The 13,682-nt window shown below is 43.7% G+C and overlaps 1 protein-coding gene across 7 annotated transcripts in view; it reads left to right on the top strand.

Moving 5' to 3' along the window:
- The first annotated feature begins 3,784 nt into the window (after positions 1-3,784).
- LOC307203924 (claudin-34-like) overlaps positions 3,785-13,682 on the top strand; it is a 91,160-nt gene continuing 81,262 nt past the window's right edge. For 2 of the 7 annotated variants that reach the window (XR_013833387.1, XM_079955212.1), the window contains exon 1: positions 6,610-7,926. Coding sequence is in view for 4 of the 7 variants with exons in the window: in XM_079955212.1 (XP_079811338.1) it covers positions 7,921-7,926 (6 nt within the window). In the remaining 3 variants the exon portion in view is untranslated. Of the gene's footprint in view, positions 3,913-4,190; positions 4,589-6,609; positions 7,927-12,863; positions 13,304-13,682 lie in introns of those variants that run through there. The other 5 variants (XM_079955214.1, XM_079955215.1, XM_079955213.1 and 2 more) reach the window with 5 other exon arrangements.

Below are 13,682 nucleotides of genomic sequence, written 5' to 3' on the forward strand. Positions count from 1 at the left end.
TAATAAACCAGGGAGTGAGAGGGGCATTTTGCTTCTGATACTCACCCTTTGACAGTTCCCCTCCACCCCATGTAGGCTTGCATGGAGCTGACCTATACTCTGCTTTCTTTTGGTACCAAACAAAGGCCATTTTATGCCCCAATGCATTTAAATTGTTTTTTAAGGTCTGTTTTTCTGCTGCTTTAAACTACTTTTTGTTGCCTTTGACTTTATATTTCTTTACCAACTATTGTCATGCATTATTCTATTTGTAAACTACCCTGGAAATTGAAGAGCCATCTAGGAATTCATCAGTATCATAATCAAATTATTGTTAGATTTCAAACCCAGCAGCCCAGATAAATTATTTTAATATGAATATGCTTGGAAAAATAACTCTGGAAAAGAAGATCCTTGCCACCTTATAGACCATCTTCCAACATGGCCACCCGTATCTGTGTCTGAAATCAATAGATTTGTAGCCCAACTAAAACCTGGGAAGGCCTTAGGGAGGACTTCATCCCACCAGAAGTTATTAAAAGCAATCTGGACTTCTGGGCTCCTATACTGGCCTCTCTCTTTACTTGCATTGATTTCCATGGACGAGCCCCCATTAAATTGGGGGCTGGCAGTCATTGCTTCCATTTTTTAAAAAGGGTCAAATGATGATCTGGCTAATTATAGACCAATCAGGCTACTTAATACCATCAGCAAGCTCTATGCAAGACATTTACAAAGGAAATTCTTGGACTGGTTGGAGTAAGAGAACATTCTAGCAGATGAACAACCTGGTTTTAGGGAAAGGCGATCCACTATCGATCAATGCTTCATCTTACCTCATTTGATTAGGAAATATTTCTCTTGTAAAAGAACTTCCCCATATGCCGCCTTCATAGACTTTAGAGCCACATTTGATTCCATATCCCGACCCAATTTGTGGAAAAAAATTGGAGGCATCTTTGATTGATAGATGATTTATCTACCTAATTTGAATGCTGCATGAAGGGACTTCTCTTAAAAGTAAGATAAATACTCCTCAGGGTCATCTTACTAGAGCAATCAAAACTGCAAAGGGAGTTAAACAAGGCTGCATACTGGCTCCACTTCTGTTCAATTTCTGTATCAATTCTATGGTGGATTTTCTTCGCAACAATAATTTCCACCCCAAAAAACTAGCTGGAAGAGACATCACTGTCCTGCTCCCATTGGCCTTAAAAGAGTGCTGAGAGCTTTATCTCTTTTCTGCAAAGAAGACCATCTAAGTGCTCAGTCACCAGAAAACTAAAATTATGGCATCTGCTTTAAAAAAACAACGACCCAGGGGACACTGCTGGACTATAGATGGACATAAAGTAGAACAGGTCTCCTGCTCCAAATACCTGGGTATAGTCTTTCATGCTTCAGGAAGCAGGAAAGCGCGTGGAGACTATGCTACTAGCAGTGCTCAGAGGAGCTCAATGGATATACAAAAATTCTTCAGATCTAAAGGAGACCATTATACACCAGCAGCATTGAGATTATTTGAAGTAAAGTCTGTTGCCCAACTCTTATATGGTGCCCAGCTAGGTTCCTTTCCAAATTTGACATTGCTGGTGTGCATCCAATCTAAATTTATAAGATCAATCTTTCAGGTCCCTAAATGTGTCACCAATGTCATCTTGAGGCTGGAGGCAGGTCTCTTGAGCAAAGAGGCCAGAATATGGATGTCTATACTCAACTACTGGCTAAGATTCTCATTTTTTCCTACTGGGCTTGCTCCCATTGTTCTCAAGGAACAATCTGCATGGTATCAGGCAGTTATGACCTAAATTCTAGCTCTGGGCTTTTCTCTTGAAGAATTGCTCAGAATGGGGTTTGAGCAGCCTAAGTCAGCCATCAAACAGTGTATCACAGACACAGAACGCCAAATGGATCTGGATAGGTCCCCATCTTTTATTGTCAATGATTGCAGCAGGTATCTCTCAACGCTTATGGAGTATCTAAGCAATCTGGAAGTGCCTAAATATCGAAGGGCGGGGTAGGCAACCTAAGGCCCCCAAGCCACCCCCGAACCGAGCCACCTGCTCGACGAGCCCCCACGAGCTGTGCTAAACCGGCAATGCGTGGCGCAGGAACTCACTTCCATGGCACTGGAAATCGTGTCCACGCAGATGCCAGAAATTGTGTCTGCACGGACGCCAGAAATTGCAGGAGCATGCGTTCCTGTGTGAGCACAATCCGACCCACGGAGAGATCTGCGCTGGAGTGAACCGGCCCAGGCGAGGTAAACCATGCTGACCCCTGTCGTAGGGCATTCACCTTGGCTCAATGCTGCTCTCCCCTCTGCTGTTCCATTTTGTCTCACATTCTACAAATGCTAGAAACGTCTGCTTTTTAAAAATGAAATCTGTGATCCTGAGAATTATGGTTCATTTAGGGGAACAACTATCCCCTTGACTTCCCATGGACCTCTGCCAGATTAAACCCTGTGGAGGCCCCTAGGCAGCTTGCAAATTATCTCCTACTAGGCTTTTGTAATTTTGTTTCAAGATCAAATCAATATTATTTTGATCCATTGTCGCGAGTCCCCTAAAAGGCCCATAGGTTGATGCCAACTCTGCCTATTTGGTAATCCAGTAGGGTACCTGCATGGTACGCTATTGATGAAACATTCAGTGGTTCAGGGAGAGGTGTAGGCTAACACATCTATTCCATCTCCTTTCCCCCATTCACATGACAGCCACTACAGTACCAAACTACCTCTTCAAAGAAGCCCACATCCTTAGAATTCTAATCAGCTACTTCCTATTGATGTGTCATTTGAAATTCTGAGAGTGCCGTTGCCAGGCTTAAAGGTATAGTGACCATTATTTGGAACGAATGCTGAATATTCATCATGTCTGTGAATAACAGGCCCCTGCTGAGAGATCTAGAAGGAGGTGATGCTCTTGGGAATGCATAGAGTATAAACAGCTCTGAACTTTAAACAGCATTGTGGAGTCTTGGATCACCTCAAAGTTATATTATTGCACGGGGAGGATAGGAAAATGATATGAAGCAGGAATGCCTTCCAGATAGGGACAGGGGAGAAATTTGATTTGGTTCTCATTTAAAGGTGAACCTACCTAATTCACACTTCAAAAAAAATATGCAAACCAAAATACAAATATGATTTAAAATTCACATTTTTCTAAATCTTGTAGTGCTGTCATCTGTACCAAAAAAAATGTATATACTAGTGTAACATGTGCATGTAAAAGCTTGTACAGTGGTACCTCAGGTTAAATACTTAATTCGTTCCGGAGGGCCGTACTTAACCTGAAACTGCTCTTAACCTGAAGCACCACTTTAACTAATGGGGCCTCCTGCTGCCGCTGCGCCACTGGAGCACGATTTCTGTTCTCATCCTGAAGCAAAGTTCTTAACACGAGGTAATGTTTCTGGGTTAGTGGAGTCTGTAACCTGAAGCGTATGTAACCTGAGGTACCACTGTATTAGATAAAATAACATGCAAAAAACATTGCATTTTGGGAAATCGCTTGCCAAAGTTAGCATATTAGTCAAAATTGCATACAGAAATATTTATCATGAGGGCCATATTATCTAGATTAGAGAAAAGGTGGGCAGCCATTTTCTGCTTATAGGGAATTACCTTTGTGCAGTAGGCTACATTCCAGCCATGGCAAGCCAGTGGTTCCTGTACCTATGTCTCTCTGTCCCAGATTCCCAATGAAGCAATGAAGGAATCAAGAGGCATTATGACAATTCGGTGACATATTTCAACCAAGGCAAAGGCATTTGAGGAGGGCATGGGATAATGTCAGGGTGGGGTGTGGCCTAGAAAGGGGCATGCATGGTCTACAGAAAACCCCAAGGCCTAGACAGAGAGTCCTGAAGGGGCACATTAAGACCCCTGGCTTGAAGTTCCCAACCAGTGGTCTAGAGTAAAAAATGGTATGGGTTTCAATTTATTTGACTAACTGACTAGCTTACTGCAATGTGCTCTATGGGGCTGCCCTTGAAGATAATTTGGAAACTTGTGGCTGATTTGGACTCTGGGCTTTTTTTCAGCCGGAACCAGTGGCGTAGCATGGGGGGTGCAGGGGGGGGCCGGCCGCACCGGGCGCAACATCTGGGGGTTAGGGTTAGGGGGTGCAAATCCACGGGTTAGGTGGCGCAAATTACTTGCCTTGCCCCGGGTGCTAACAACCCACGCTACGCCACTGGCCGGAACTCATTGGAACTCAGTTCTGGCTCCTCTCAGGTGGATGAGAAGAAGGGAGGCATTCATGGTGAATTCTGGCATCTCTTTTCTAGAAAAAGAGCACTGGTTGGATAGTGTGCATTCGGATGGAATCTGAAGTTTTCCGACCAAATGGCCTACCCTTTGACCAAGGCAGCTCTTAAGGGACAAGTGGCCTTCCAAAGCCATCAGGAGCACAATGGAATCTGCGGAAGTGAACGTCTTGCCCAATTAAATGTTCCCGCAGAAAGCAGGATGGGCAAGAATCCAGCAGCCACAGAACTTGAAAACACTGAATGTCTAATTGCTCCAGAGAGAAATTAAAGAAGAGCCAAACAATGATGGCTGAAAACAAAAGGCCTATAACAAGAGATAATTGACTGTGTGGTAAGCTGCTGAACAGATAATTCAATATTTAAACAAGTGCTCTGATTGCTGCTAAAGAAGAGTGTTGCACCAGCAGTGCCAGTAAGTTGGCAGCCATATTTCCACGTATCCCACACCTGACCTCTCAGCAGCTTACATAAAATATAAAATATACCTTAAGTCTGCCATTAAAAATTCAAACTATAAATAATATACAGCAGGGATGTTGTTTTTAAATAAAGTACACCCACATACTAAAATATACATCAAATTTACATGTCTGGATAGGCTTTCTTATATTCATTGGGTTATTTCACACCAGTTGTGAGGCAGGTGGGGGTGGTTTGGGGGAAATGGTGTCTTGGCCCAAACTGAGATTCATGCTAGTAACTCAGCCAGTTTCTCAATTAAAAGCCATACAGTCAAAATGAGGATTTTTTTTATTTATTTTGTTTGTATGTTTCAAAAGTTTGTATACTGCTTAATCAAGGCCATCTCCCAGTGGCCTGCAGCAGGGCTACTCAAAGTGGTGGTCCATGGGCTGGTGGCAGTCCACAAGCCATTGGCCACTGGTCCCCAATGGCTCGACCAGTTCCTGGCACATTAGAGGGGGGGTTGACAGCATATCACATCAGATAGCTTACGAAGCACTGGTGTACAGGAAACCCAATACACTGGTACCTCAGGTTAAGTACTTAATTCGTTCTGGAGGTCCGTACTTAACCTGAAACTGTTCTTAACCTGAAGCACCACTTTAGCTAATAGGGCCTCCTGCTGCTGTTGCGCTGCCGGAGTACGATTTCTGTTCTCATCCTGAAGCAAAGTTCTTAACCTGAAGCACTATTTCTGGGTTAGCGGAGTCTGTAACCTGAAGCGTATGTAACCTGAAGCGTATGTAACCCAAGGTACCACTGTACAATAAGGGTAAAAATGAATTTAAAATGTAAAATCAGAACTCAATATTTAAAACCTTCTGAATTTTTTTTTAAAAAACAGTCCTCAATAAGTGCTGGAAGTTCAACAGAGAGAGGGCCTATTTGATCCCAACTGAAAGGGAGTTACACAAAATTAGGCCTGCAGTACTGAATGAACAGCACCTGGTGGATCAGAGGCATCCACCCGAGCCCTGGGGGACCACTAACAATGGCTCCCTGGAAGACCTTCATGATCAAGGAGGGATATAAGGGATCAGGTGGTCCCTGAGATATCCTGCACCCAAGTTGTTAAGGGCCTTGCAAATTAATGCAAGCACCTTGACTCTGGCCTGGTAGCATATGGACAACCACTGCAGGCTTTTGAGCACTGGAATTATGAGCCGGCAATTGTCTCCACCAACAGCGTAAATTAATAATGCAGAATTTTAAAGAATAAGCTCTTTACTGAGTTAAAATAAACTTCTTCATAAACAACATGGTTCCAAACAATTTGACTGGGATTACATACTGCTCACAACTGAGGCAGGCTGACTCTGAGTGACTGAAATCTGACAGAGAACACACAGAAAAAATGGCTGCTAAGTCACATGTCAGAGTGACTCCACAGTCAGCAGTTAGGCCTGAATAACCTTAGTAGGCCCTCTGCAACCGTTTAAGCTTTTTGATCAGCCATTTTAAAGATCATTTTGTACCATTCTCATGGTGCTTTACGTTTTATTGTATATATTGCTGTATATATCCTTGTTACAGTGGTACCTCGCAAGACGAATGCCTCGGAAGACGAAAAACTCGCAAAACGAAAGGGTTTTTCGTTTTTTGAGTTGCTTCGCAAGACGGATTTCCCTATGGGCTTGCTTCGCAAGACGGAAACGTCTTGCAAGTTTGTTTCCTTTGTCTTGCAAGTTTGTTTCCTTTTTCTTAAAACTGTGCATTCACTTCGAGGAGCAACTCATAGCACGCGGTGTGGTAGCCTTTTTTGAGATTTTTGAAGACTTTGGTGATGTTTGAAGCTTTTCCAAAGTCCGTGCTTCGCAAGACGAAAAAATCGCAAGATGAAAAAACTCGCAGAACGAATTAATTTCGTCTTGCGAGGCACCACTGTATATTGAAAGAGTTGACAGTATATAAATCTTTATTGTTAATGATAGCCAGCCCACAATGGATTCAGGGCTAGGTGGACATGAGTGTACAATCATTATCACCAGGATGTTTCTATTACGAAGTTCTGTAACTGCCCCCTTCCCTTATGGTATAACAGAAGCCTTGCTATGCTTGCATTAGTTTGCAGATAGCTCCAGTAATAGAGATAAGAATCTACCAGCTTAGCAAAATACTGTAAATGTGACCTTTAGGGTCTGGAAAGTACTTAGGTAATGTAAACTATAAGGCATAACAGGAAGCTAGAGGTTTTGCCAAAATCATATATGAAACTGCAAATGCAAGGAAGGAAAAACACAAGAATCCCCACAAAATGGGGAGAAGACCAATGAGAGCTTAGCATGTTTTGTCCATGCAGGATTCTAACCAATTAGGGAAGCTTATAGGGATCGGGCACAAGCCCAGGTATTTTTGCAGTGTGTAGAAGTATCTGCTTCTCCCAACGCTTGGCACACAGGCTTTGTGAAAATCACCCTGTGTCTTGATTGATGCATCTCTCAATAAACTGAATACCTTTCATCTCCTCAACTGGCTTTAATGGGGGAAGTGGTGCCAGAGACCCTTTGGGGGGGCAGTTTACATTATTGTTGTTGTTTATTAAATTTGTATACCTCCCTATACCCACAGTTCTCAGGGCAGTTCACAGGATAAAATCACAACATAAAAACATGAAATGCACAATCAAAACAAAAACAACCCAATACCCCATTCCACTTTCATAAGTAAATATAAACACACAAAATAATTACACAAATATGTAAAACTAACGTTCACTGCAACACATAGAAGCTGCCCTCCTGAATCAGACCACTGATCCATCAAGGGTGAGACATACATATTTTAGCACCCACTCTAGCTGACCTGGCACTGTATGTGTGCAAAGCATGAGCTCGTCTGCCAAGCTGTGGCTCTTGGTCCTCCCTACCTCATTTCCCCTTCCCCACCAATTCAGAATTCTCCACCTGCGAATGGCAGCCGCAGCATTTCCTCCTTCCAGGAGGCTGAAGAAATATTGCAGTCTGCATCTTCAGCGACATGTCTGTTCATCAGCTGTGTTTACCCCCATGGTTCTATTTCCAGTGCTCAAATATGAAAGGGAACGAATGGAGGAGCAGAAGGTGCCATTTCCATAGCTACCAACAAAGCACTGACAGCATGAAGTAATGAAGAGGCCCCCTTTTTACCAAGGCACAGCTGTCATTAGCATTCAGTGCGGCAAGTCAAGAGACTCACTCACGAGGACAGGTGTGCACAAAGAGGATGCACGTAAGTTCCCAGCAGAAGGTAGAGCACCACTTTATCATAAAGGGAGCAAGGCACTGCTAGGCTGAGTCAGAGTGCAAATTTGTTATGTCTACAGAGGTTTAATGAGAGACAGCAGGGGGTGTTAAAAACTGTGCAGTCAAAATGCTCATGATCTCCTTGGTGACTCACACAACACCCAGGACCATGTGTATGTTGCTGCACAATGCAGAATCTAATCACCGTAGAAGTTCAACTGTCTTTTCTTTAAAAACAAAGAAAGCATGTAGTCCTCAAGGGTCTTGAGGGGAAAATGGAAACATGCAGGGAGCTGCAATGCAGAAAGCTCAAATGTAGACGGAGGAGTCAATTCAGGGTTGTGTGGTTCTCAACTTCTTAGGACCTATATCATTATAGCAGTCCATATCACTGTAGCCATACTAAAGCCAGAAGTTCCAGTTACCAAACTTAAAACCATGGAGAGACCTGGTCTGAACAAAGACATTGGATTCTTATCTCATTATACATGACAAAGCCATTTTTCACCTTCTCAACCCTTGCTTTTTCCTGTAAGACCTATTGCAGTTGTTAAGAGTCGTCAACAGGCTCATCACAGCTATCTGCCAATCACCCAATCCCACCACCCTTCTGAGTAATACCCCTCCCCACCTTCTCACTATATAGAAGGGTCTGGTGACTTCTGTTTCAGTGTATCTGAAGAAGTGTGCATGCACACAAAAGCTCATACCAAGAACTAACTTAGTTGGTCTTTAAGGTGCTACTGGAAGGAATTTTTTTATTTTGTTTTGACTAAAGCCAGAAGGCCACCTTCTCTTCTTGCCCTTCACCAATCCACTCCTTGGAAACATTCAAAGTTCTTTGAAAACCCAAGTACTCCCCAAGAATCAGCCACAAGCTCACTGGTACCACATCTATTTGCATGCAGAATGTCCCAGGTTCAGTCCTCAGCATCCCTGGGGAGGGCCAGGAATGTCCCACATCTCAGCCCTAGAGATCTGCTTCCAGTCAGGGTGGGCTACGCTAAGCTGGACCCACCAGTGGTCTCACTTGATATAAGGCCGCCACATCATCCATCAACAATAGATAGACTGGGAGAGAAATAATGCAGGGCTGGTTATTGACCAAACTTTTTAGCACCAGCAGTGTGTTGTGGGGGGTGCAGCCAGGGAGATTGTCCCAGGAGCATGTACTTGAGGAGCACATTTTTTTTTGGGGGGGGGACAAGTTTGTAAACTTTAAGAGTCTAAAAAGGCCACAAGAATAGAAAACTGCCTTGGCAGGGGGTGGGGGACTTTTTGGCCATGGCAGTCCTTCTTTCTCTACAGGCACTGCAGGGTTCTGTCTTCATCCTGGACGCCTGGATTGTGGGTGCTGCAGCAGTGGCATCTGGGATGATGTGAGGGCTCCTTCTCAAAGCCTAGGACCCTGCAGAGCCCTCCTGCCCCAAGCCAGGCAAGCCCCTCCTCTCTCAGCTTACACTTCTGTAGAAAGATCCTCCGGCTCTGTACTATTCCTTCCCTTCCTGGCTTAAAAGGCACCCTCACCAGGAAACCTTCCAGAAGCAGCAGCATCAGTGACTTCAACTTCAACTGTGCCACTGCTACTTCTTCTTTCTCTTTGATTTCACCAGGAATTATTGCTATGCCTCCTCTATCACCACCACAGTTCCCAAGAGTGCTTGTTTGCGCAAGCACACACTTAAACAAATTGATGTTTTTATTTTGTTTTTATTTCTCAACCACCACCATTTATTTGGTTGTTAAAGCCCATCCCCAATCACATATGCAGGGACGTGGGTGGCTCTGTGGGTAAAACCTCAGCGCCTAGGACTTGCCAATCGCCCGCAGCGGGGTGAGCTCCCGTCTTTCGGTCCCAGCTCCTGCCCACCTAGCAGTTCGAAAGCACTCTTAAGTGCAAGTAAATAAATAGGTACCGCTTTATAGCAGGAAGGTAAATGGTGTTTCCGTGTGCTGCGCTGGTGCTGGCTCGCCAGTTGCAGCTTTGTCACGCTGGCCACGTGACCCGGAAGTGTCTCCGGACAGCGCTGGCCCCCGGCCTCTTAAGCGAGATGGGCGCGCAACCCCAGAGTCGGTCACGACTGGCCCGTACGGACAGGGGTACCTTTACTTTTACCTTTAATCATATATGCAGATTTACATTGAAGTTACTCACGCTGGAGTTAAGGTTTTGCTCACAGGCAAATGCACAGGACTGGGCTTCATGGCTGCACTCCAAATCTTTTGCATGCTTACTTCAGAGTAAACCATTGCAAGTCTTTGCAGTATAAGCATACAGGATTGGACTGTTTATATTTTTGCCCCTTTCTGTTTATATTTTTGGCTCTTTCTGCTCCCCCTTTTAGTTTTTGTGCAAAGGTGACTTTGAGCCCCCTACTCTCTTTCAGCCTGACTGTGTCAAATATATGGAGAATATTTGCATTGGGAAATGAAGATGCAAATGATGCTGACGACTGAGCTGCTTTCAGTACAAATACTATTTTAATTGCTGGTTTTAGATATACTGTGATGTATTTAAAGTATTGTTTTTAAGTAGATTGTTTTTATTATTTATTATTTTATAACTGATGTTTTTAAATGTTGTAAGCCACCTTGAATCCCAACTTGGCAGGAAGGGGAGATTAGCAACTGACTGGTAGTAACTTAGATTTTCTGAATCCAGTTAATTATTTATTAATTTGCATTTCTTTCTTTTTAAACTGTAGATGCAAGAATCTGTGCCCTCTTATTTAATGATGCATCTTCCCTCTTTTGGTGATGCATAAGTGGCCACCCAGCTCCCACTACCTCCAGTATTTTAATTATCTCCACAGAATAATAATATTGCTGTGTATATGTAGATGGAATCTGAATATGCAAAAAGGGAGAATAATTGATTTGTCCCTCTAGTTTGGGAGGGAGTTTCCCATCTTTCTTTGAGATGCAATTGATTTACTGTGATGAGAGGTTTTAATCAAAGTGCTGTGTGCTGAAGACATAAGTTACAGTGAACAGGTGCTTGGGGACCATTTCTTGAAGGACTTGCTGACATCCTTAACTTTCAATGTCATCAATCAAGAGTGTTTCCCTTCTCCCCAGACTGCTAAATTGCCCAATAATATCTAGAACCAAGGAACAATACAAACCCTGTATAGATCTCTATAAATAATATGTCCATAAATATGTCAGAGGAATTACCCAGAATGCCAACCAACAACCTTTTTGACATTAAACAATCCATCTTTCATAAAATTCATCTCAAATGGTGAGAGAATAATAGCCACCACATTATTCCATTTACATTAGCCCTGTTTGGCTGCTCTGAAACTGTGGCCTCATCTATGCTATACATTGAAAGCACTCTGTCCGCTTTACCAGTCATGGCTTCCCTCAAAGAATCTTGGAAACTGTTGTTTGTCAATGGTACTGAGAATTGTAGCTCTGTAAAGAGGCAGCTACAGTTCTCAAGATTCTTTGTGAGAATTCACGTGCTTTAAAGGAGACACTGTCAATCCCTGGTGACTGGGAGTGGCCGCCAAGACCATAAAACACTGGTTCTGAAAGACCTACATTGGCTCCCAGTATGTTTCTGAGCACAATTCAAGGTGTTGGTGCTGACCTTGAAAGCCCTAAACGGCCTTGGCCCAGTAAACCTGAAGGAGCGTCTCCACCCCCATTGTTCTGCCCGGACACTGAGGTCCAGCGCCGAGGGCCTTCTGGTGGTTCCCTCACTACAAGAAGTGAGGTTACAGGGAACCAGGCAGAGGGTTTTCTTCGTAGTGGCACCCGCCCTGTGGAACACCCTCCCATCAGATGTCAAGGAGATAAACAACTATCTGACTTTTAGAAGACATATGAAGGCAGCCCTGTTTAAGGAAGTTTTTATTATTTGATCTTTTATTGTGTTTTTAATATTCTGTTGGGAGCTGTGCAGAGTGGCTGGGGAAACCCAGCCAGATGAGTGGGGTATTATTATTATTACCTTCAAAGGTAACCCCACGTAGAGCCCATTGCAGTAGTCCAAGCGGGAGATAACTAGAGCATGCACCACTCTGGCGAGACAGTCTGCAGGTAGGTAGGGTCTCAGCCTGCATACCATATAGAGCTGGTAGGCAGCTGCCCTGGTCACAGAATTGACCTGCACCTCCATGGACAGCTGTGAGTCCAAAATGACTCCCAGGCTGCGCACCTGGACTTTCAGGGGCACAGTTCCCTGTTCAGAACCCCACACCTACCCACACCCTTTTCCCCAAGAACAGTACTTCTATCTTGTTTGGATTCAACCTCAATCCATTAACTGCCATCCATCATCCAACTGGCTCCATTATTATTATTATTATTATTATTAATAATAATAATCATTTATACCCCACCCATTCGCCGCCTTCCCTGGTTCCGATTTAAATAATATAGATATTAAAAACCATGGGGGAGAGGACAGAACCTTGAGACACCCCAGAAGCGAGCGTCCCAGAGTCCAAACACTCATCTTCCAACACCACTTTCTGGACACGACCCAAGAGGAAGGAGTGGAACTACCGCGTAACAGTGCCCCCAGCTCCCCACTCCTGTATTCAAATATAATAGGATGTTTTAAGGAATCTAGCAGGGTGGTGAGCAGGGAAGCAGCTGCCACATCAGGAAAAAATGGCTGTCCCCAACAGTTACTCTGATCAAATTCACAGTTGCTTTTAGACAGATGAGTATGTGTGGTGTGTGAATGTTTTGCTTCCTCTTATCTAGCTTGGCCCTGAATTCTTCTTAGCCAGTTGAAGCAAGAGGTTTACAATTTATGTCTCCAACTTCCAATAAAGCACAAAGTGTTCATTAAACAATGTGCCTCTGGAGCCCTCTTGTGTGGAAACTCTATAGCTCACCCTTGATATAATATTGGTCTAAATTTCCAATAGGCTATATAAACTTCTATTTGTTTGTTCAACACAGGCACCTAGACAGCACTTTTTCGCAGGGGGGTTGGGAATGGTGGGCACTACCCCACGTACAGTCGGATGTGTGCTGTTTTTCAGTCTGCTGTGGTCCCCGCTTCTAGCGATAAGTACAGAACCAGAATGGAATACAGATGAAAGCGCTGGCTCTCACAGGAGCATCCTGTGAGGAAGCATGTCTACTGTGGTGTTGAAAACAGACAAGTAAAATTTTCTTTCTTTTTTTTTTTTAAAGAGAATTTTCTTATATGCGACCACCACAGCTAGGATAGTAATAGCATCTAAATGGAAAGCTAAAGAACTACCTACCAAGGAGGAATGGATTCTCAAATTAAATGAATATTTAAAATTGGCTAAATTAACAGCATCCATACGACAGCAGTCAAATCAAAAACTAAAATGGCAATGCTTTGATGATTATATGCTCGAAAAAAGACATACCAACTGGCAATGTGGAATTCATAGGAGCCAGTTGGTGGGCATTGCCATTCAAATGTTGCACGTGCACTGCATCGTGTGACTGATTATGCGGATTGTGGTTTACCTCCCCCCCCCCAATACTTTATTCAAGTTGGCACCCTGGTAGAATTCATATCATTCAAAGGAAAGGAATTGGGGGGGGGGGGAGAGAGATTTGTTATCCAATCCAATCCGATACTTTCAAACATTCCAAAAGAGAATGGTGAGCTCTTAGGGTTAATTCAGACATTATTCATGTTTCTCATGTGACAACTCATGAGAAAAAGGTCATTAAACTTTCCCAGGCTTAAGGAAATGCCACCTCCCATTTTTGCCAGCCCTAGGCCAGCCCAAAGTT

Source organism: Podarcis cretensis, assembly GCF_951804945.1.
Source record: "Podarcis cretensis genome assembly, chromosome: 15".
NCBI lineage: Eukaryota > Metazoa > Chordata > Lepidosauria > Squamata > Lacertidae > Podarcis > Podarcis cretensis.